Genomic DNA, 22,164 nt, shown 5'->3' with positions numbered 1-22,164 from the left:
TTTCAACAGGGAATTCGAAAATTATGTACTAACGGACAGAAAGCCACACAGGAAATTTGCTCGAACGCTGCCTCTAAAATATGGACAATTTGGAAGATCAATGTGGTTTCCATTGAAGAATATAAGAAGTCAAATAAGTCAAAAAAAGGTATCGGTCGAAAGATACCCTGGGATGTATGAAGAGCGCAAAAGCATCGAATGAGTGGATGCTTATATATCCACTACAATCCTAAAATGAAGCGGAAGAACTGTGATATCTACGCTAATAGCAGTGGAATTTTCCGGACTGCTGTTTTACGTCAATTACTACATCGAACAAATCCCAAGAGCTTATTCTTCTTCTTTCTAGGCATTTAATCATGACTCCCAAAAATGTCAACACTGAAAAGGCGTCAGATAACACTTTGTCCTATTCCTGAAACATATGACATCTCTGTGATCAGGGAATACTCTGATTTCTAAGCTTGTGCGTATGAGGACTAATATTCGTAAGAGTGACAGTAGAAAATAAATTGCAACTACAATAAAACGATAGGAAAGGAAAGACGGAGTATTTGATAAAAAGCATGGACCAAGCGGAAATCAACTTGAAATTAAAGGTAACATACCACGATTTTTTCGTGGTGAAGGAATCCTCCGCAGAAGCTAGAGATGGGGTTGTGGATTGCAGGATAAGGGGTGGTTCCTCTCATTTCTCCATGATCGTCGTCAGAAACCGCGTGAGAACCACTTTGGGTATTACAGGGTACGTTAGAGCAATCCTCTATGTACATTTTCCAATTCCCTCAGCACCCTTTTCATCGGTTTCAATTGAATATGCTGGTGAGAAGACATTAGTGATCTTCAACCGACGGACCTTGGATGCGGCCCGTCGTAACTTTGAAATCGTCTCGAAAACGTCGTCTTCCACGCCGTTCCTTACAACGATTAGGAAGAGATGAGCGAAAACACCCCTAATCCCACAATCTACAACCCTAACTATAGATCTTCCCGCGGATACTTTCACCGGGTCAGATTCGTGATATGCTGGTTTAATTTTGAACAACTTTTCACACACACATGATGTGTCAAAGTCGGTTAGAGGTCCGTGTTGTAGTCACAGGGTCGATGGTTCGAAACCGCCCTGATACCAACCATGCCCTTTATCCCTCCGTGGTTGATAAATTGGTACCGGACTTGTCTGAGAGGATAAAAACACTGACTTGATCATAAGCTGGCTGCCGCAGGTCATTGTATAGGCAAACACGTGTTCCAAAACCTCAACGATTACGAATTCCAGTAAAACACGTTGGAATGTCCCAAATGGATTGATACCCCAGTGGTTTTATCCTTTATCCTTTTTTTATAGAGATAAAGATGCTGGCTACACGTACACGTATAAGTTGAATAAGCTGCAGGAGTTGTTTCACACGCCTTTTTCTGGATAACTATAGAGAATTGAGCGTGATCACATTCCGACTTCCATCTACTTTTTTTTTGTACAAGTGTACAGCGATCCAAACATCAACAATTTCGTGGCACGCTGCCTTCTAGTAGAATCTTCCCCGCAGTTTGTCCCTAGAACTACCTAAATGACGTAGCAAAATAATTGATAAAAGTTCTTCTTTTTCCATAAAGATAAAAGGATATCTGGAGCTCCTTAGCAGGTCTCTTATTTTACCTCCCTATCAATTTTGTCCATAAAAGAATTTCATTTGAAATGACATTCTGTCAGATTCTTTTTTGGAAGAAAAATCTTGAATCTTTGCCCGTCCCTAATGGTAACGGAAGGACATTTCTATGTATTATTAACTGGAAAAACTTGCACTCGACATAGCGCCGCAACCTGAAAGTAATCTTGTAAAACTAAGATACCTCCGTAAACGTTGCTGTGTTCAGTAATAACTATTAGGGCAGAATTTAGTTGCATGTATGGATAGTAGAGTTGCAGAATGAAAATATGAATACTGTAAGTCCCAGCGTAGTTCATTTAGCCAAAGTACTTAGCAAATGTTTCTATTCTAGACAACCCCTTCATTCCTCAAAACTATGGTTTAACTTTACTTACCTGCTACAAAATGTTTTACTTTTTAAGATATTAATCAGATCCTGGTATTAGCTTTTAAATATTCTCAATAAAAGCATAGCTGCTATCTAGGAGGAATCGCAAGAATACGATACCAATCCATATTCAGCATAACTATCCCCAGGAAACGGGAGCGTGAAGCGATTCGTAGCAACTCCTCTGCCTTTGTTTCATTACGCATCAAGGCTCTATCAACATACATCGAGAGAATTCCCTCTTCTTCCACTTTGTATATTACCTCTGAGCACTGACAAATCTAACGCCAAGATTCCTTCTCCCAAATTCTTACTTCTCACCAAATTAAGGTTGAACCGCGGTATCGCAACACTCAAGTAAAAAAACCAAAAAAAACCACACTCCAAACACATAAGAACATCCCTCAATTAATTTTCGGAAGAAGCTGAATGAATTTCTGCTCTGATCCTCTAATTTCATTTCATATTCACAGTTGCCTTTACTCTTTATGAAATGGAAGGACAATGACAATTTTCAAAAAAAAATACCAGCGAAAAAACTTCCAATTCAGTTCACCGTTTTGCACGAAGTACCAGTGATATAAAAAAAAGGAATTGAGAGAACTGAGTTTAAAAAAAACCTGTAGTAAGCCTCACATGATTCAAGCACATCAATAAGCGAAGAGCAATACAGATAAAGTAGAAGTAGAAAGAAATAGATATAATATATGGGACCAGATAAAATGACTTTAAAAAAAATACTATCTGAACATCGCATTAAGATCAGAAACGACACAATACCTTACATTGCAAATCGATATTTCAGATTCTCAGTAGTAGAAACTACTTCAAGAAGTGAGCGAACGGATGTAGTCAGAAAAGGCCACCACCTACACATAGGAGAGCAGCCCTTGAATCTCGTTCAGAAATCGCTCCATTCTCTGGCGGAAAGCAATCCTAAAAATGGAGCCGTAACGTAACGCACATAACAAACTTGTAACTCAACAGATATTCTTATGAAATAACGACTAGTTGGACAGAGGTGGGAGACTCGGGTTGCATGCACAAGTACAGCCGATGGCTATAAAAAAAAAACTTCCTCACTATTTCTAATCGAGTATTTCCTCTTAACCCGTGTATAATTTATTACCACTGCGCTCTTCCAAAAATAGGCGTTTTTCAGCACAGATGTGGCGTGGTAGCTCGAGTTACCAATCATTCGTATAAATTTTTCTCAAAAACGTTCGCGTTAGGGGCAATTCGGCTCGTTCAACGAAATCCCCGAACACTATGTTTATTTGCAATAAAATTCAGAAATTATTTATTAATTAACACTAAGACAAAACTAATTTATTTCTGGACAGAGGGACCTACTGTATCTCTAACCTCTTGGAATAAAAAGAGTTAATTTGATAAGATTTCTAGACTTCCTGAAGGTAAGATCTAGTCAAAACTCGCTCCCACCCTCTGCTTAGGAAACTACACAAAATATCGTGTATTAAATACTTTGTTTTGATCTATTCAGTAATTTTTTCAATTTTCTCTGCTATTCTTTAAATATTTCCTTTTAACTAAGTAGTTCTTCGTGTCTTTATGCGCAGAAGAGCATCTAAAACGGTCATCTACGCCTCCAGGAACGGCTGGAGTGTGGCTTCGTCGAGATATGTTATATCTCTATAAATATATATATATATATATATAAGTATGTGGTACGTATCCCCAGGCATATCCACTGGACATGCAAAGTCTCGGAGTTACTCGCGGAGAATTTGCCGGGAGCCTCTTTACTGCTAGGATAACGCATGTTGATTGGAGTTTCGATTTTATTCTCTTGCGGAAATTTACTGCAGTGGTTTCATAAATCAATAGGTCATTACAATTAATATTCTATTAACTTTTCATACGTGATTTGGCTCACTGTCCTTTCGCCCCACTTCCGCTTGGTACTAAACTCAAACCACCTCTCTCTTCTTCCCGGCTTTGGATCTTCTGGAAGCAACGCTGCAAATTCTTCTCTCAACTTATTTGATGCCGCCTCATTACTTTTGCTTGACAACATTTCTGTTACGAAGCGATCGAATGCTACCTGAAAATCAAGTTATCGTGTTCTACTAATAAACCTAAATAAGACACTGTAACCATTATTAGTATAGTAGTATTCAGAATTACCAGATAAATTAACGAGGAAATACAAGCAATACGAAACAGTTCTGACATAATGTCAGAGCTTACTGTACTGAACAATGTCGCTATTCATTCACACACCTTATCAAAGCAAATCAGGCTATAAAGACACGAGGTGGCTTCATTGAAAATAGTATTCTCGCAACTGTTCTCCAAGCAAGTCTCGAAAGCCAGCTATAAGTGATAAAATGTTGTATCCATCTGTTGTGTACGAAACTTCATAAAATACAATTCATTGAAACGTCCAAAGTACTCTATGAGCACTCACAGGGATTGTGTCAGTAAACTGCTGCGCTAGCAGCGGGGACACTTGAAGGTTCATGACCATGAAATAGCTGACAACTTCTGTTAATGCTTCCATGGAAGTACATGCGATTTCGGAGCCATATTGTGATGTCATTCCCTCCTTAAGCGAGAAGGTTGTTGACAAAAACGAAAAAAAAACTAGAAAAAATTCCTCAATGATAGATCACTCATAAACGTTGTAATGTTTTCTGGTTGATTTCTAGCAGGGTGTGCTTCATGCTAAGAATTTTTCCATAGTATTAAAACAGAAATAACTTTTTATGATATTCTTCGAATCTAGTAAATAGCTTCCTGGATATGACACTAATAATATGTGTTCCAAGAAATGTTAGTGCACAAAGGAAAATTTGGCAAAATTAACACTCAAATCCAATAGGTCTCACCCTTAAACATTGGCACAAAGCCACCAGTAAATCTGCAGACATCACAGATAGTGCTTCTCTGGAGAACTCCACAAGATAAAGCACGAGTCTGAAGAATTTCATGGCGAGGTCTGGCAGTTTAAGCACAGATTCATTCATAACGCTTAGAAGCATCTCTAGAGATGCAAGTGCAACCTTAAAAATAGAATTTCATCGTTTTTCAACTCAGAACATTTAAACCAAGTTACCTGCGCCCCTGTTGCAATGTTGTCTTCACCACCTTCAAGTATGTCCTTCGAGAGAACGTTGGAAAGGATGTCCAGGAAGAGCACCTTACAATTTAACGGGAAAATAGAACAGGAATATCCAGAAACAAAGAGAATCTGCCATTACCAAGTCGTTTCCCTTGTCCTCGTCATTCTCTGTCATCCCAATGAACCGAGAGGCTTGCTCTGATCGATACACATCCACAATCATCACTATTGTTCGATAAAGAGTAGCTGAATCTTCCTTAAAATAGAGTACATCTTTTATTTATTACTCAGTGTGTTCCTAAATTTTCAATGTCCCCTCCCACGATTCTGCAACTGATAAAGAAGACTAATTTCCTGCGTGAACTTCACGCAATACAGTAGACATATTGCATGACTTACACAAATGTCAGTTCCCACCAGTTTCATTCTACAAACCAGAAACATCTTGCCTTATCATCCACGTAGATCGACACTTTGGTGGTAATATTCTGTATCAACACCAATATTCCTGCCACCACCGGCTGCGAATACGAACGAGACTTCATCAGAGGAACGCAGCTCTCTAGCACTGGTTTCAGGAATTCTGGAGATAGGCTACGCTTAACAGACTTTTAAGTACATTTCATTGCAATAAAGCTGACTAAAGAGTATAGCTGCCGAATGTGGTTGACTAGCTCGAGCCACCCCGTCCATGCATTGAATGAGATCTACAAGTTGGCTGTCCACTTCTGAGCTGGGTGGCTGTTGGCAGGTGGCAGCGAATCGTTGTGCCAATGGGTCGAGGATCTGCAAGATGAATCTCGTACCTTATTTTTTTTAAACGGTCACACAATAAAACGAGTAAAGGAGCAATCAACGTACAATGTCTATGCGCTCAATCTCTGGAGGATACAAATCCTCAGTGTCAAAAACATTTCAAAAAATAATTTTGTTAACTAGACAACCTCACGTTTGATCAAAAAAAAACTTCCACTTTCACCTTCCAAATCATAAAGTTTTTCTAGTAATGTAAAAAATATGAGAAGGTGAATGCAGTGCAATACAATTAAAAAAAAATGATTAAAAATCTTATGCATTCGTGTTTCTCAAAGCTACTTCTGGAAGTCGAAGTTTTATCACTTCTTAAAGCTTTCATCAGCTGCATGTAACTGATACTTGTCATAGCTTGGTTTACTCACCCTGGCAGACATATTCTCCTGCAACTGTTGGTCATTCGTAGCAGCTCCAATCAAAACTAGTGCTTTCATAAGTAGAGTCCTAAAAAGTACTGCGGACATATAAAAATCTAAGATTATTCGAAGTGAAGGGACTTTCAATCAGTGAGAAATATCACAGACCTACTAGGCAGACTAGCTATGTCCAACTCTGCCAAATGATCAAACAGCTCAGGTGCGGAAGCCAGTGATGTTGCATATGCTTCTATCATGCCGGTTAGTAAGTTCACTGCATCCAAACATAACCTAAAAATTTGTTCCAGACTTCGAAATGCATATGAGCAATAGCATATCTGCAACAATGTTGAAATAAACGGATAAGTGAGTTATTTGATGTTTGATCACAATTTCGCTACTCAATAAACACGAAACCGAATGGATGATAAAAGAAATCGCAAATATAGAGCGATACACAATTCGCAACGCACAATCTCTTACAAGAACAACAGGCCAAGATTTCAAAAAGTGTGAATGTCTTCGACACAATATAATTTTTCTTTTAACAGATGTAAAATATCTTTGTAGATTAATTCTTCAGCCTTTAATCCCAGTAGGTATTATTTTTGAAATATGAAAAAAAAGCTAAAAAGTGGAGGACTAAATTTGTAAATAAGAATCCTCATGAACAAATCTGAAGAAGTGACAGAAGTAGCTTTTTTGGCAAAAAAAAAAATCGCTTTGTGAATTCCAGCAACAGCTAAACCGTTCATCCACTCCAATACTCTAATCAAGTAAAATCGCTGAAGCTTCTTTTCAGAAGAAGCGCAAATTCAGAGACTCATGACTACGTTCTCTAATTAGATTATTCCTCACCATTTCAGCTATCTTCATTAGACCACAACATTTGGGATGGGAACAGCAAGAGATAGAGAAACAAAAATTGTTTAAAGGCATCACCCCGAATCTGAGGTGGTGAGGGTTTCAGGTGGATTATGCCCATGCGAGGTCGCATATCATGGGAGAATGGTGATTCCGCTGTTTCTTCCTAATTGTCGTAAAAAATGGCCCGAAAGATGCGGCGCTTGAAAAAGGCTGGCGCGCTCCAATAGAACTCGTTGTAGAAAATAGTGCCCCGGGGCGCTCGAAGCCGCATTTTCCGGGCCGTTTTTTACGGCTATTAGGAAGAAATGAGCGAGATCCCACCCGTTTCTGCAATCTATGATACCGCATAGTCTTTGACCATTGGAAACCGTATCTCGTCAGATTCGTGGGGTGATGTTTTTAATTGCCTCAACAATTAGCAAACAATCTCTACATAGATTAAGATACTTAAAACTAATTGAAAAACATCAAACCTTAGAGACGTAACTATTTCTCAATTATTCTGAAAAACTGTTTCACGATATCTGCTCAAAATAACCATCGGATAACACGAAAGAAATGAACCACACAAAGCAAAAGATAGTTTGAGAAGACAAAACATACAAAAACAGATGAATATTGAGGTGATGAAATGGGAATGGTTGATGGATTGAATGTCAACATCACAAGCTCACCTTTCTTCTCCACTGAACTTCTTCAAAATTACAAACACTTTGTGCACAACAAACTTCACAATTAATTGTGCAAATGTGCCCGTTTGCGGAAGAACAGGAAGAGCAAGGGGGTCCGCATCCTAAACGTTTGATTTATAACCGTTATTTGGAAAGTTCCAGATACAGAGGTGTACACAAAAAAAAGAAAACATTTCATAGAGGGTTTTTCAATTCCATTATCATATACTCACCGCATATTCCACAAGACAACTCGCTGCGCTTAGCAACCTCTTAAGACACAGGAGAGATGACCTGGAAAGAAGAGTGAGCGCAGAAGTAGAGGTTAGTCAGCAGAACGTTAATAAATAGCTTCACTAATCGATTTATTATTCACTTATAGATTGTTTTTCTACAAGAAACTTTAACCTCTTTAAGCTTTCTAAGTTCGAAAACCTGCACCAACCGTGTTAATTCTGGACTGACAAACTTCGCAATAGCTCCAGAGACCAGTTGATGTTCAAGTGCCGACCACGACAAAACTTCACCAATGAGCCTTAATCAGCAAAATGAACAACACTATACATCTCAAATGTGAAAAAGAACAGACCTCAAGTATGGATCAATGCGTTCATCCGCTTGCTCTCTTCCAATCGATGGATTTTCGATACACTGACTAAGGAACGCATCCGTTTCGTCAATGCTAAAAACAATTCGTGAATAAAAATGGATTTCCTCTACAAAAAAATAAAAATCTACGAAGCACTCATAGATAACACTATAGTAAAAGATGATGAGAAGTGACAGACTAATCTATTAACGCTATATCTTATTTGACGATCAAAAAAATAATAATAGATACCTGAACACCTGTCCTCTTTCAGCTACTAATGCAACTGAATTCTCGAAAACATCCCCTTCTGTACGACAGGTTCCGTCAATGTCTTCACATACTACCGAATTAGCTGGAACCAACCAATAATGTATAATATTATTTCTTATCTATTCATGAACATGACCGTTCAAGTAGGATTCATATCACCGTTCACATTCTCAAAAGCAGTTTTCGCAAGTAAAAATTGGCAGCTCCTTTTTACTTCGAAAAGAGCTAGTTGGACAGGAATGGAATGAAACAAATATGCATCCTAAGGTACCGAATATTAATTTTAAAAAGGCAGGGGTTTGAAATCGGGTGAGTGATGAGTTTAAAAAAAACTTTCTTGTTGTTTCACAGTTTGGAAAAGATAGACTCATTCTAAAAGTTTTGCTTCCGAGAGCGAGAACGCAAATTATGAAGAGAGCGAAAACGCTTACAAATTATCAACATCAACCAGTGCATGTCCTCTTGCCATTGCGGTAGTCGAGCCACATCCGCAGATCCAGAAGCCATCCTTTCAAATTCGGCAATGTGCTCACGCAGTAAGCTATGATCATTGGTATTTTTAAAAAGTCTCGTTTCTGAACAACTAGAATGGTCATATATGAAACCTACTGTATCATCATATCCATAAAATCTCGTACGCAGTAACAAGCCATGGTTCCAAGAGGAGTGAGCAAGTCGTTGAAAAGCTGAAGGAACAAAAGTCTTGAAGAAAAGAAGTAACAATTTTCTAAGTTCTTCAACCACTACCACTCTGTCATCGTCATCCTCGTCATCATCGTCTGTGAATAACGCTGGACGGGATCCGAGCGGCGGTCCTTGGACGCATTCCACGAAACATTTTATTATTTGAAGATTTGGTCCGTTGATTAGTTCGGTGTCTAGATATAGTAGAGTCAAAACAACACGAAGCGCGGTTCAGTTGCGTAAGCGGCTGCACTCGAAACGATACGAAGAAGAGTAGCGGTCATGATAGAGGGAGGTCACTTGCTAACACCGTTAATGCTGAAGTTCGCGATGGTTCCACCTCTATCCCAACCGCTATCTCCTCCGCTCCGCTTCGAGCGCAGCCGTCTACACAACTGCACTGTACTTCATGTCCTTTTGATCAGACTCCTTCACAGTTGAGTCCACAAAATAAAGAAGAAAATTCACACTAAGAAAGGCTATTCAATTGTAAATCACTAGTTCGCTGCTTACCTATAAGCGTTTCTTCCTCTTGTGATAACTCGAGTCTCCATCTTCCTCTCAGGAGTAAAGTCCAGGAATCATATAGTAACGCCAACGAATGATGATCATCATGCTCTCCTTCGCCCTGTATTGAAACACTTCCCGAATATGTTTTGATATGCTTTCGTATCTCATAAATTCTTCTCACTATTGCTTTATGCATGGCCTGTTTGGTGAGGTGCTGGATATACTGCGACATATATAACAAAAACCTTCTTCTAAGATCAGGTCCTATTCTCATTATCGTCTGAATTGGACGATATTGGAACAAGCGATTGATAATCGTGCAGAAGTGATTGACCTCATGGGGAAGAGGACCTGAATATAATCAAAACCCAAAAATTACGCAGGCAATTATAAGAAATGTGCACAAACCTTCAGCGAATAATTCCATCAAGGAACCAATATAAAGCTTCACATAGTGCTCAGTGAACTCTGATGAGGCCATCACCTCGCCAGAGAGTCCAGCAAGTTGCACAATGCATGAAAGAGACTTCAGAGATAGTGCCTCATCAGTGCGTATCTTTGCATGTATCTATAACAACACGGAAAAAATATGGAGAGTGAAGAAAAACAGAAAAGAAACAAAACACCAACTTTACCTGGAAGAAAAGTGTGAAAAATTCATCATTTTCTAGTAAATCCTTCCACGAAGCAGGTGGACGGAAAGAGTTTGTGGTCTAAAATTCAGTTTTCGGAAAATTGAAGAAAGGGATTCGTGCACCAAACCTGGCACAAAGAGAAAACCCTGCGGAAGATTTTTGAGGCGAAATTCCATGACAATGTAGTTTCGGCGACCTACAAAAAATGAATTCCAAAATTCAGTAACTCAGCCGAAACATGTGACCTCACCTCCAGAAATTTGTCACAGATTCTCCGAGCAAATTCATTAGGTAGTATATTAGTTTGTGAGGCAAGAGCATGAAGAGTTTTCAATGACATTTCCAAAAGACGTCGAAGACCCGTATCCTGGAGAAACAGGCTGGCGTAAGTCAATAGATGATACCGAAAATACTTCAAAAAGCAGGAAAGAGAGGAATTTAGAAACTGTAGAATCGATAAAAGACATTGACAGAAAAATAATACTCCAAACCAAAGTATTATAAGCACCTCAAACTCCGTCTTAGCTCTCACATGAAAATCCCACGTAATGCTGAACTTGGTGTTCCTCCACGAAGAAGAAAATTGTTGCGTAATAGCAGAAATGAGTTCTCCACCGATAGCTTGCTAGAGAGAATTCTAATGTGTACGAGAAGTACGCGAAAAAACGAAACTTACTAGCCGCTGATGCTGGTTAACCAACAGATTGTGAATTAGTTCGAAAACCTCCTCCTGATCACCTGTTTTGCCATCAAAAATACCCCGCTTCAAAATCATCGCAACAGAACGAAGAAATTCTGTTTGCGCATAATGGGATAAACTGAAAAGTCATGGGAAATTTCAGAAAGGAAAACTATCAAATTCCCCTTATGATTCTTTAGAGAGGATAACGGGACGAATTAGAAAAAAGCAAGAATATCACGGAACTTACTCTTCTCTCTGAGCAACAAATTCTAATAACATTTTGTATGTATGTACTATCTGCTCCTTAGAAAGCAGCACCCAATCACGGAGGACAATTTCACCGGTCATTTGAGCAATTTGGAAGAGAACGCACTGATTTCTTGTGTTTACTGAATGAGAACTAGAATTCTTCCAAAAAATCTCGTCGATTTTTTATAACCGATCCTCTAGCACCTCACCTATTACTTGTTTTGCAGATTCAACTGTCAGTTCCTGCTTGATGTTATAAAACAGCTGCTCTGCTTCTCGCCGACTTTCCGGCGATACAAGATTGGGAGGACCCTAGGTAACCATTGTTTTAGTATACTCAAACAGAATATGTGTAGAAGAGTAAACGTATAAAACTTCCAAATTATGTCCCTTACAAACGAAAAAAAACCTGACAAACTCTTTCTTTGAAAAAAAAATAGCACTGAGCTTCTTAGTGAGCGGAGGCAATCTAAGACTACGATTATTTTCCTGTAACAATGTTAAAATTATTAATGCGTTTCCATACTGAACTTCATGGCATCATGACCATAGGTGCGACAGGGAGGAGCCGGACCCTCCTCAAGTGAAAGGGGTCTGGCCCCAACTCAGAACTTCCAGCGAAGAGAGATATCAAACAAAAGTTGAAGTGCGGTGCATATAGCTCTCTTTAATCTTTTCGTCAATGACGTGTGCGTCAGTTTCGGGAAGAACGCAATTATATTACGCATCCAGTTGTATTACGCTGGAACATAATTGAAATTTCCTCCAACACAATCAGGTTTTATGCACAAAGAAGACTGTACAAGTCCACAAAGTCGAAGATTTTCTCCCTGTTATTTTCCTCCTATTATTCACTAACTGGATGAAGTAAGCAACTATGAAGAAAGTCGAACATTACAAATCAACAGATCGAAGGTATCCTTTAATTATAGAGTCAGCATCCCGACTCAATCATCAGCAAAGATGAAATCTTGGAAGATTAATATTTTAAGTTCCGTTCAGTTTCTCCAACAGAGCAGTACTTTCTATACAATAAAGCACTAGCTGTAAAGTTTGGAATATCTTAGCTGCAAACAGGATGAAGTTTGCCAACAATTCCTCTTCCAACTGATCTCTTTCTTGACAATAAATAGATATTGCTTTTCATCTTCGGGCATGACCTAGGGTACGCATTACGCTCATGTCCATCACTTTCGGAAAGCTCTCCTTTTTTTGAGTACATGAGTAGATGCGCAAGGCCATGTCAAGACTAGAGCGTGTTTCTAGGAACTCACGCTTATTGAAGTCAGTAAAATTGAAATGCAACAGGAAAAGCTGCGGCTAAACAACCAACAACAAGCAACCTCAAGAAAAGATATTGCTTACCAATAAGGTTTCCGCCGCTTTCTCGAGAACACAAATATCCATTCCAACAGCTCTTCCTGATAACGAATCTTATACCTTCAATCTTAAAGTTTCTAGTACATCCCGTTAAAATATCCTGTAAACAACCCTGTACTAGCAAGCAATATTGTTATTCTTTTGGATCAATATCCATATTCCTCCACTGAAAGGAATTTACCAGTGGACAACTACATTGTTTAATACTTCCTTTATCTGAACAACTATCCATCAACATCTATAAAACAACTGTAATCGAAATTTAAACATCATATCACGTCGTCTTCGCTTATGTCGTAACGTGGTTTGATGCAGAATTCCTAGTTTAAACACAAGCAGCTCCAGAGATGATTTCAATCAGTTCACGAGTAATGACAGCTTGACGGGTACGGTTGAAGGCCAAAGTCAACTTGTCAATCATCTCTCCTGTAAAAAAAAATTGAGAAAAGCATATAACCATCACGCACAGTAATTTTCCTGTACTTGCTTCCACTCTCACCTTAAAAGAGCAGTCAAGCCGTATCAATTAACGCAGATAAAAATTACCCGTGTTATAGCAGACTTGGTAGACACTTAAAATTCTGTGGTGGATCCTGTCCAGTTTAACTACCTCCCCTACTGTTACTACAGAATCATTTGTTAAAAAAGACCACTAGACGATACTTCTTGGAACAAACATTCTTTTAGAAGAAGTATCGAAAAAAAACCCAGTCTCAGATTAAGATAAACATAGCGAAAGGAATATTTCTAGACAAGGTAAACGGGAACCATTTTTCAGCAGTGCTCACAACTGGCTGCCACCTAACATGTAGTAGCTCGCGCTAATTTGATCCGAGAAAAACTTTCTTCAGTTTTGAGATGACTAGTAATGCAGATACAATTTTTAACAGGTAAATGATTTTATATTGCAGTGGCCGAAAAACGGAATAAACATTAATGATGAGTAAAAATGCACAAGAAAATGAGCTTGAAACTACGGTTCCAGTAGTTCAAAGTCAATGGATTCCCATCCTTTACTAATTATTCACTAAATTCAGCGACATTTAACACATTGACGACCAAACGGTTTTTAGCGTACCTGAAGCTCTTTTTTGCGTGCTTTTTTCCGATTGCCCGACAGCATCATCGGACAGTGTCGCAAAAAGATAACGAATGCCATTAAATATCTGATAACACCTCGTGAAGCATTTTTGTGATGCTGTCCGTAACATAATCGGAAATTATCCCAGGCGCAAAAAAGGGTCCGACGGGATCGTCGGACATTCTGCTCAATGTGTTAAACATCTATGGTGAATTATTTTATAATTCCTTTAATATTTAAGAAACGAAATCACTTCAACAACAGCTGTTTGTAGTCATATCCATCAAAATTTAAATGTATAGAAGCGAAAGAAAAATATTAGCTACTCCCCGTAGAAACGTATATGTGTAAATAAACAATTTGAGCCTGATTACGAAAGTTATTCGCACCGCACAACAATCAGAAAACTAGAAAATGGAGGATGAGCATAAAAGTTGCTCATTGAAAAACTATCGCTCTCGATTACCTAAAAATTTTAGACAAACTGATGAGCACCACTTTAAACATTCCCTATTTCTGAACTTTGAGACAAAATGGTGATGAATAGTGCAAAAAAAAAGCTTACACGACTGTAGATACAAAAACTAAGCTTTATAAAGTGTGCCCCAGTAGAACTGCTTTTAAGCACCACCAAAAGGGACGCAAAAAATCTAAATCTCTTCAACAAACCGCCCTCAAATCTAGGGCTACACAAAAAAGTACGCGCAAATTCAAAATGGAACTTCTTTTAATATAAATCAATTACTGAGAAGGCTGATAAAAACGTTAGCTGCATGAACGGCATGCTCGCGGATATTGTGAAATTAGCAAAAAGCACAAAAAAAAAACTGAAAGGAAAACTCAAACGATACAAAGTAAGAGATGAAAGGTAGTATACAAAAGTTGAATGAAATGAAAGATGTATGTATGTGTCTAAAAGCACTCACCAGCATTCTTAGATGCTCCATCCATAGCAGTCATCCGTGATGCTTGTTCCGAGCAGGCAGATTCTTTCATCGCATAATAAATTAGTTGTGCTAGTGAATATTCACTGTAAGACTGCAGAACATCATCATCAACCGAATCGTACGTCATCAAAGCTTCCTTTGCTTTAATCGCCTAAATTGGTTCGCAGAATTGATATGACAACAAAGTACGTTATGATGTACTATCAGGTGCGAGGAATAGCTAATTTAAAACAAATATGATGACAAAAGTAGGACTAACCTCCAAAGGCATAATAGGCATTTTGGTGGTTTGATACGATACTACGGTCTTGAACCTATTGAAGATGATCGATCCCTTAAAAAAAAAGAGTGAAATCACGTCGACAAAAACAAAAGTAAGCGAACTTTCTGATCGTGAAAAATTACTCTTAACATTGAGCACAAATCTAAAGTCGCAACTAAACCAGCAGGTTGTGAAGCGAAAGGCTGTGCGGATTTGTGTCGAAGGAGGGAACTGCAAAATAGAAGAAATAAAAAACAGTACCTCCTCGAAGTCGAATCCGGATTCAAGAATAGCTTTTGCAGCAATCGAGGCATCGGCGAAAGTTGGTGGAGCTCGACCGATGTCGTTCCCGGTTAGGATGAATTTCTTGGCATAAATTCGTTGAAGAGCATTCTTTGCTTTGTCACCAATGCAAACTACGCGTATATCTTTCTCACCAGCGTGTGCCAGAATGCTCTTTGCCTCCTTGAAAATAATTTTTAGTATTAGAGTAGAAGTTAATGAGTCCCGAACTGTAAAAAAGTAACCATGAAAATTCAACAAAAAATAATTCGAAAAAAAAAATGATCCTGTACCCTGGCAATCGATGAGTGAACACCACCGCAGAGGCCTCTGTCAGAGGTAACAAGCACCAGAAGCTGCTTCCCCTTCTCTTCCTTTTTCTCATCACCGGTTTGCGGATCAATGTTGTCGAAAAAAGTCTTGGCTCCAACTCCGTAAGCACGAGCACCCTTTAAAGACAATATCAAGTTACAATGCGGGATAAGAAAACAATGTAAACTTTTCTGTCCGATAAATTCAACGTTTTTGGAAGCAGGACAAACTTTTTTCACTGGAAGAACAAACTATGTTGGATGAAACTACATTCCAAGTTGAACACGTACTATCCTCCTTACTGTCTACAAGCCTTGTTGCCAATAATCACCTTCAGGTCACGTTCAGCTCTAGCGTATTTGGAAGCGGCTACCATCTTCATTGACTTGGTGATTTTTTGGATATTTTTGACAGACTTCAACCGAATGGATATATCCTAAACACCTTAATTCAGTTGTCATTTATAGTCGAAAACTAGAGAATCATGTTATCTACTACAAAAAGAGAAAACAATGAAATGTGTCACCTTCAAGGTGGCAAACCCTCTCTGTTGTTCCGCCACAGCAGACGAGACCACAAGCTGAAGTGGACCCAAGCCAGTGCGAAACATGATGCCACCCTAGAAATTAGAATTAGAACAAAACTGTCATACAAGGTCCATTCGCGCAATGAACAACACGAACCTTAAGAAAAGATCGAGAGAAATCAAGTATTTAAGAATGAAAATAAAAAACACGTCTTCTATAGCCGTTAACTAGATTGTTGTAGGTTGCCAAGAGCGAAAACTAAAGGAAAAAAAAACACTTTTGAAAAAAGAAGAAAAGTGGGAGGAGAAGAAACCTTCGAACCAACAATAACACCAAAAACAATGGCATTGTCAGCCCTCCACAATATAAACTATATGTGTCCATGCGCCCTGCTATTCTCTAGATTCAAGAGCTTCCAGCAAACTTCACAAAACTCTAAACATAATATTCAACAAAAATGTCCCATTCGCATGCCGCCCGTTGCCATTGGGCCAAAACTATCAGGCTATTCGTTGTAAGACCTGCTACGCAGAAGTGCCAGAAGGTACGCCGTCATTGGGCTAATGTGCTGGGTGTGTTGCTTCGTTTTTGTAGCACCACCTGTTTGTTTTATTCGCATGGTATCTGCCACAAGTCGAACTCACAAAGTGTGTATGACATTTCTACATGTGTATTTTTCTTTTGGTAGCGTTTAACAAGCAACTTCTGGGTACTTGCTAAGAATTACTTCTTTTCTCTATTACTCACAATCAACTTTTACAAAGTCCAGTTTATGTGTGTGCTAATATTCTATTAAGCTGTAAAAGTACTACTCTTTCCCTGGAAAAAACTTTGACATTTGCGAGGCGCATCTATATGTAGCTGGGACTGAAAGGTTCCGTTAGAGGCATCACCCAACGAATCTGAGGTGGTACGGATTTCAGGTGGAGTATTCGTATAGGGGATAGTAGATTATGGAGAGGGGGAGTGATTCCGTCCATTTCTTCCTAATTGCCGTAAAAAAACGGCCCGGAAGATACGGCGCGTGCACAAGACTGGCGCGCTCCAACCGAACTCCTTGTGGAAAAGAGTGCGCCAGAATGCCCAAAGCCGTATCTTCCGCGCCGTTTTTTTTACGGCAATTAGGAAGAAAATGGGCGGAATCACCCCCTCTTCATATTCTACTATTCCCGTATACGAACACTCTACCTGAAATCCGTAACATCCAATTCGTGGTATGCTGCCTTTAATGGTTTGCGTCTTGACGGTTGTTACAGGACGTAAAGGTAGTTCGAGGGGGCCAGTCCAATATTTCCGGTTTTTTTTTTTTAGTTTTCGAGCCCTTCGAGGCTAATTCTTTTGTTACTTCAATCGCTGAGGATGAATATGGAATAGATTCATACATAAATAAGATCGAATTGAATGTGATCTTGAAAATAGAAGTCAAAACCGCTTCTTTCATCTAACTTAGGCCTTCTCAAATAGGAAGTAACCCATCCTTTGATGAAAGCCTTCAAACAACCTTTTTTAGGCCATAGCTAACCCAACGGCCCTCTTCAGAGTGACAGAAAACGGGCTTTAGTTTCCGCAAAGCTCAGCTTTAGCGAATGAATAAATGAATGAATGAGTGAATGAATAAAATTTTTCACGGATTTCGTTTGCGGAAACTGTGTTTGCATTCAAATCTTGCAGTATGTTGGTAATATGTTGCTCTACATGAAATTACATCAATAGATCCCTCACTGAACTTAAGATTTTGTCCCCATTGCTGCCCTCTCATACTATGTTAGCACCAATTGCAAAATATGCATGCAAGTATGGAGGACGAAAATTCGATAATTATGATGTTTTTTTTCTGTTGTAACGGTGACATGCACGTGTCTAGACAACCAACATACATAAACAACTACTATTAGTGACAAATGCACTATTCTTATCTCTTGTGGCTTCAAATTTTCTAGGAGCTATCCACAGCAAGGCTTATTTATGATTTTTTTTTCGCATTGTCTTGTATTGATTCTGTTGAGAGTGAGTTTGAAGACAGTTAAAACATTTCGTTGTCTTGGTAGCTTTTCTAATTCCCTGCTTTTCCACTGAAAACCATTGTTGGAATTTTTCACGTTGAAATGGTTTTTGCATAGATACGATAGTCGGAGCCGGTGCTACGACCTCCTTCACTTTTGAAAGATTGGGGAAGGGACCTCCTTCACTTTTGAACGGTTGGGGAAGAGACGTCCTTCACTTTTGAACGGTTGGAGAAGGGACGTCCTTCACTTTTGAACGGTTGGCGAAATTACCCCCATCACTTCAGCTGCACCCCATGAGCTAAACCCTCTCCACCTGAGGAGGGTCCGGCTTCTCCCTATCGCACCTATGGTTTTCTGTGCTGCTACTTCCGAGATATTATGCAATCTTGTATTGTTTTTATTACGTGACCCTAAAAGTTGGAAGAACTTCTTTGGCAAAGACGATGTGGGACCTTCTCAAGTGATATTCCACCCTATCCTGTGAGGATAGTCCCAAGGAAGCATAAAAAGATACGAGGTTATAAAGTATGCGTCAATGTATAATAGGGTCAAAACGACGTGCACGTTGCTTAAGCGACTGCGCTCGAGGCGGTACTGTGGAGCTTAGCGGTTAGGATAAAGGGAGGACACTTGCTTGCGTATCCTTCCTCCTTCGCCGTTGTTCGCGATGGTCCCACCTCTATTATTACCGCTTTTTCCACCGCCGCTGGTCGAGCGCAACTGAACCGGGATTCATGTCGTTTTGAACCGACTATAATTAAATTGAACAGCAGTCCTGTGCTTCGGTGTAATCCTTAAAAAGTCATGAGGAGAAGCCATCCCCACGCTTCAGCATTTCATATATCGCGAAGAAGGACTGTAGACACACCTTCCCTGTGTCTTTACGTTGATCGATAATTAGGAAGGTCCGTAAATCCTCAGCCTTGGGAACCACTAGAAAAATGTGGTGCACTTTGTTGCACGTCCGCAGTGCAACGTCACGGCGGCACGCACAACACTGGTACCTTTCTTTTCTTTTCCTCCTCTTCATTTACCACAATACTTAGGAGTAGAAGCTTCCATTCGCAGCAAGTATACATAACCCTTAACCGGATAATCGCAGGATATATGAGACGTCACCCTGTTGTCATTCTCAACCATGGTCTGGCCAAAATTAGCGAGTATTTTTCGGATAACTTCACCTCTACTGCCTTGAAACTAATGATATTAGAACTTAGCTCTGATGTCAATAACAGACTGCTGTGGATCTGCATGCACACATCCAACTGTGACATCTATCTCTCTTATTAAAGGAAATTGCTCTCTTTAAAATTGGTTACTGTGTCTTTTCAACACCGGGCATTCCTAATTTTTCTCTTTTGGATCTTACTTTTTGCATTAAGAATGATGTTGCGTGGTCCAAGTGCGTTACTCTCACTTCCCAGAATATCTCGGACCATCTCTTCAGTCCCCGTTGCCGCACCGACTTCTGCTGTCGGAGGACTCAGGTATATAACCCTTTGTTAGATGCTGATAGATTTATTGCTCTCGTGCGTTTTTAGAGCAAAGATTGAGTCATGGGTGGAAACCTACGAAGATTTTATTGGGATTAAAGCAGTAAAAGAAGCTCAAGAAGGAGTTATGCTGGTTTGTTTTGCATCTGATCCTACGTCTTTTCTTTCTAGAGTACGACCGTCTGCGGTTCTGTCTTAAGCTAAATCATCTTAATATCAGTTGTTTCAGTGGGAGCAGAAGCTCAGCGAAGCGCAGCTTGCACGACGAAATAAGCAGATGGAGATCAAGAGTTTACAGTCTCGGCTTAAGGAGATCCATACTGAACTCGATCGAACCAGCAGAGGCGAGGATAGGTACATACTTCTAGCGAATCTAGAATAGTGACAAAATTTCGTCAGAATTAGTTCTGATCAATATCACAATACTTTTTTCTTCACCTTTAATGAGAGGTGGTGGAAGTTACGTGTGTTATCATTCTGACTTTTGTTGAACAGCACGAAACTGCACAGTTCTCATTTATTTTTGGTTCTCTTTCATGACGTCATGGGCAGCTGATCTCGGCTCTGCTTTCAGTGTTTTCTACGTCACGTTTTTTTATGTAATTAAAATGTTTGGATCTATGTTCGTCCTCGTTGTATTATAATCTTTTTTCATGAAGCTTTTTTCCACTGTATAACGGTAACAAGTCTTCTTTAGTTATCCTGCTTCCCGTAAAGCTCTACTCTTACCAGTCATTTTTCCAGGTACCTTCATCTGTTAACAGAAGAGCACGCACTTATAAAGAAGGAACGTGGTTTATTGGAACAGTTTGAAATGCTTGAGGCGACCGAAAGAGAATCTTTTCATCAGTTATCCAACAGGTTCGCCGTTGAAATTTTCTCATAAAAGTTAGTCTTCGGAAGGATTGGGTTTTTCTTCTCTTTTATGTACTTCTCAGCTTTCAGTCTATTAATCTTAATCTGTCACTAGCATAATATATTTGTGGATGACGGTGATGTTGATTGATGTTCCATGTTTAGAGTCCGCGCATCGCATGAAAGGGAGCGCGAGAGAGTTGAGAAGACGAAGTGGTGGTCAGTCAGCGCCTCTCTTATAGGCGCTATCATAGGCATTCTTGGAGCTTCCATAGGTATTCGAAGTCCCTGAACATTACATTCTTCGTTAAAACATCTACTCATTGATCCATTTCTTGTCCTACTTCGAGCTTGTACGTAACAGGAAACGAATTACGAATGCGCCGACTTCGTGAGATGCTCCCTATAGGCGGTGCACAGATGAGTGACATGGCAAGGCTTTTAGGCGAACAAAATTCGAAGGTTACTATTATTGTTTCTTTTTACTTTCTTTTTGTACGTTTCATTAATCAATTGGTTACTAATTAGTTTAAAAGGTTTTCTTTTTCATTTTACCTATTCATACCTCATCTTTATCGATTCCTATGATATGTCGCAACTATCAGAACTGTGTATTTGCTTGTTGTAAATTTTACAGGTCACAGGTTTTATAACTGAGATGCGAGATGTTCTCAAATTAAACCAACTTCATATCGAACCCTCAGATCCTTCACAGTTTGAAAATGTCAGTTCAGAGAAGGTAAATTTGAGTAAGAACAGGGTTCCAGTGTGTAGTAAAAGTATGTTCACAATACTTCTTTAGAACAAAATATTAGGCGGTGCGTACATTTTTATTTACATTGGTTCTAGGTTGTTGCAGCCATTCGAGAAGAGAACGCGCGACTTTCCGCGCAAATGGAAGAGCTAACAAGGTTAGCTCGAATTGAAGCTAGCCTCAATGCTGACCCGAATGCAGTGGTCAGTTTCTCATTTTTGTTTGTAGAAGAGTTTCAGTGTGAATTCCTTCTGTTGCGTTTGTGACATCCCTCAGAAATAATGAAATAATTTTTGGTTGTTCTTAGTATCTTTCCGACCTTTGATTACAAAAAGTCATTTTTGCACGGGTATTATTCCCCTTTTCCCTTAATGACTTTCTTTTAAATGAAATTATGTTCAGGTTTATGTTGGCAGCGACATGGAGAGACTTCTTGACCAGACTGAAAAGAACATCGAATCGAAAATGAAACTGCAAACTCTGCTCTCTGTAGTTGCACTCTATGCAGCTGTAGGAGTAGCAATACCTCTAGTATTTGCTGCGTTCAGAGGAGGATAGCAAACACTGCTGGTACTACGATCCTTACAGTTTCTTTCCAAATCGTTGTATTTGCTGACAGAGCACAAGGAGTCCTAACAGTACTAGGAAATGCTTATCACATAGTACAAACATTATAACAATGTATAGTCAGTAGTAGAATAACGTTTGTCATCCGGTGAATAGAGCTGGTTTGTTCAGCATAACGGGTCTTATTAGCTTATATTGTTCACGCTGAGCTATTTGAATAAATTTGAATGTACCGATGTTTTTT

At 39.3% G+C, this 22,164-nt stretch overlaps 3 protein-coding genes across 6 annotated transcripts; 1 reads left to right on the top strand and 2 right to left on the bottom strand.

Annotated features, from left to right (window-relative positions):
* Positions 1 to 2,909: 2,909 nt before the first annotated feature.
* RB195_003817 (uncharacterized protein) lies at positions 2,910 to 12,861 on the bottom strand (the record flags this gene model as incomplete). 2 transcript variants are annotated; one of them, XM_064201634.1, is made up of 31 exons in its annotated part: positions 2,910 to 2,976; positions 3,981 to 4,105; positions 4,285 to 4,377; positions 4,472 to 4,609; positions 4,893 to 5,066; positions 5,120 to 5,203; positions 5,265 to 5,381; positions 5,575 to 5,708; positions 5,767 to 5,911; positions 6,304 to 6,382; positions 6,463 to 6,585; positions 7,836 to 7,954; positions 8,066 to 8,126; positions 8,278 to 8,367; positions 8,422 to 8,514; positions 8,674 to 8,776; positions 9,126 to 9,235; positions 9,304 to 9,380; positions 9,442 to 9,572; positions 9,892 to 10,006; positions 10,070 to 10,168; positions 10,223 to 10,239; positions 10,297 to 10,456; positions 10,524 to 10,601; positions 10,651 to 10,719; positions 10,774 to 10,890; positions 11,032 to 11,148; positions 11,200 to 11,341; positions 11,453 to 11,594; positions 11,664 to 11,766; positions 12,820 to 12,861. In XM_064201634.1, 31 exons carry the CDS (start codon positions 12,859 to 12,861, stop codon positions 2,910 to 2,912), a joined length of 3,264 nt encoding a protein of 1,087 aa, XP_064057515.1. The 2 variants fall into 2 exon arrangements, with proteins under 2 accessions (XP_064057515.1, XP_064057514.1); XM_064201633.1 differs by having other exon boundaries at positions 10,070 to 10,239.
* A 298-nt stretch (positions 12,862 to 13,159) lies between these two features.
* RB195_003816 (uncharacterized protein) lies at positions 13,160 to 16,328 on the bottom strand (the record flags this gene model as incomplete). The annotated part of the gene is made up of 7 exons (XM_013442719.2): positions 13,160 to 13,260; positions 14,842 to 15,013; positions 15,122 to 15,196; positions 15,386 to 15,589; positions 15,700 to 15,855; positions 16,050 to 16,154; positions 16,245 to 16,328. 7 exons carry the CDS (start codon positions 16,326 to 16,328, stop codon positions 13,160 to 13,162), a joined length of 897 nt encoding a protein of 298 aa, XP_013298173.2.
* Positions 16,329 to 16,702: 374 nt separating this feature from the next.
* Positions 16,703 to 21,911, top strand: RB195_003815 (uncharacterized protein; the record flags this gene model as incomplete). 3 transcript variants are annotated; one of them, XM_064201632.1, is made up of 11 exons in its annotated part: positions 16,703 to 16,789; positions 16,840 to 16,892; positions 19,634 to 19,738; positions 19,793 to 19,877; positions 19,974 to 20,098; positions 20,489 to 20,605; positions 20,765 to 20,874; positions 20,964 to 21,061; positions 21,237 to 21,323; positions 21,449 to 21,556; positions 21,756 to 21,911. In XM_064201632.1, the coding sequence occupies 11 exons, from the start codon at positions 16,703 to 16,705 to the stop codon at positions 21,909 to 21,911; spliced, it is 1,131 nt and encodes a 376-aa protein (XP_064057511.1). The 3 variants fall into 3 exon arrangements, with proteins under 3 accessions (XP_064057511.1, XP_064057512.1, XP_064057513.1); XM_064201631.1 differs by having other exon boundaries at positions 21,237 to 21,338; XM_064201630.1 differs by lacking the exons at positions 16,703 to 16,789; positions 16,840 to 16,892 and having other exon boundaries at positions 19,635 to 19,738; positions 21,237 to 21,338.
* Between the last annotated feature and the right edge of the window lie 253 nt (positions 21,912 to 22,164).

Source organism: Necator americanus, chromosome IV (assembly GCF_031761385.1).
Source record: "Necator americanus strain Aroian chromosome IV, whole genome shotgun sequence".
Lineage (NCBI taxonomy): Eukaryota > Metazoa > Nematoda > Chromadorea > Rhabditida > Ancylostomatidae > Necator > Necator americanus.
The sequence above is the reverse complement of the archived record's forward strand: the minus strand, read 5'-3'. Positions and strand labels throughout refer to the sequence as shown.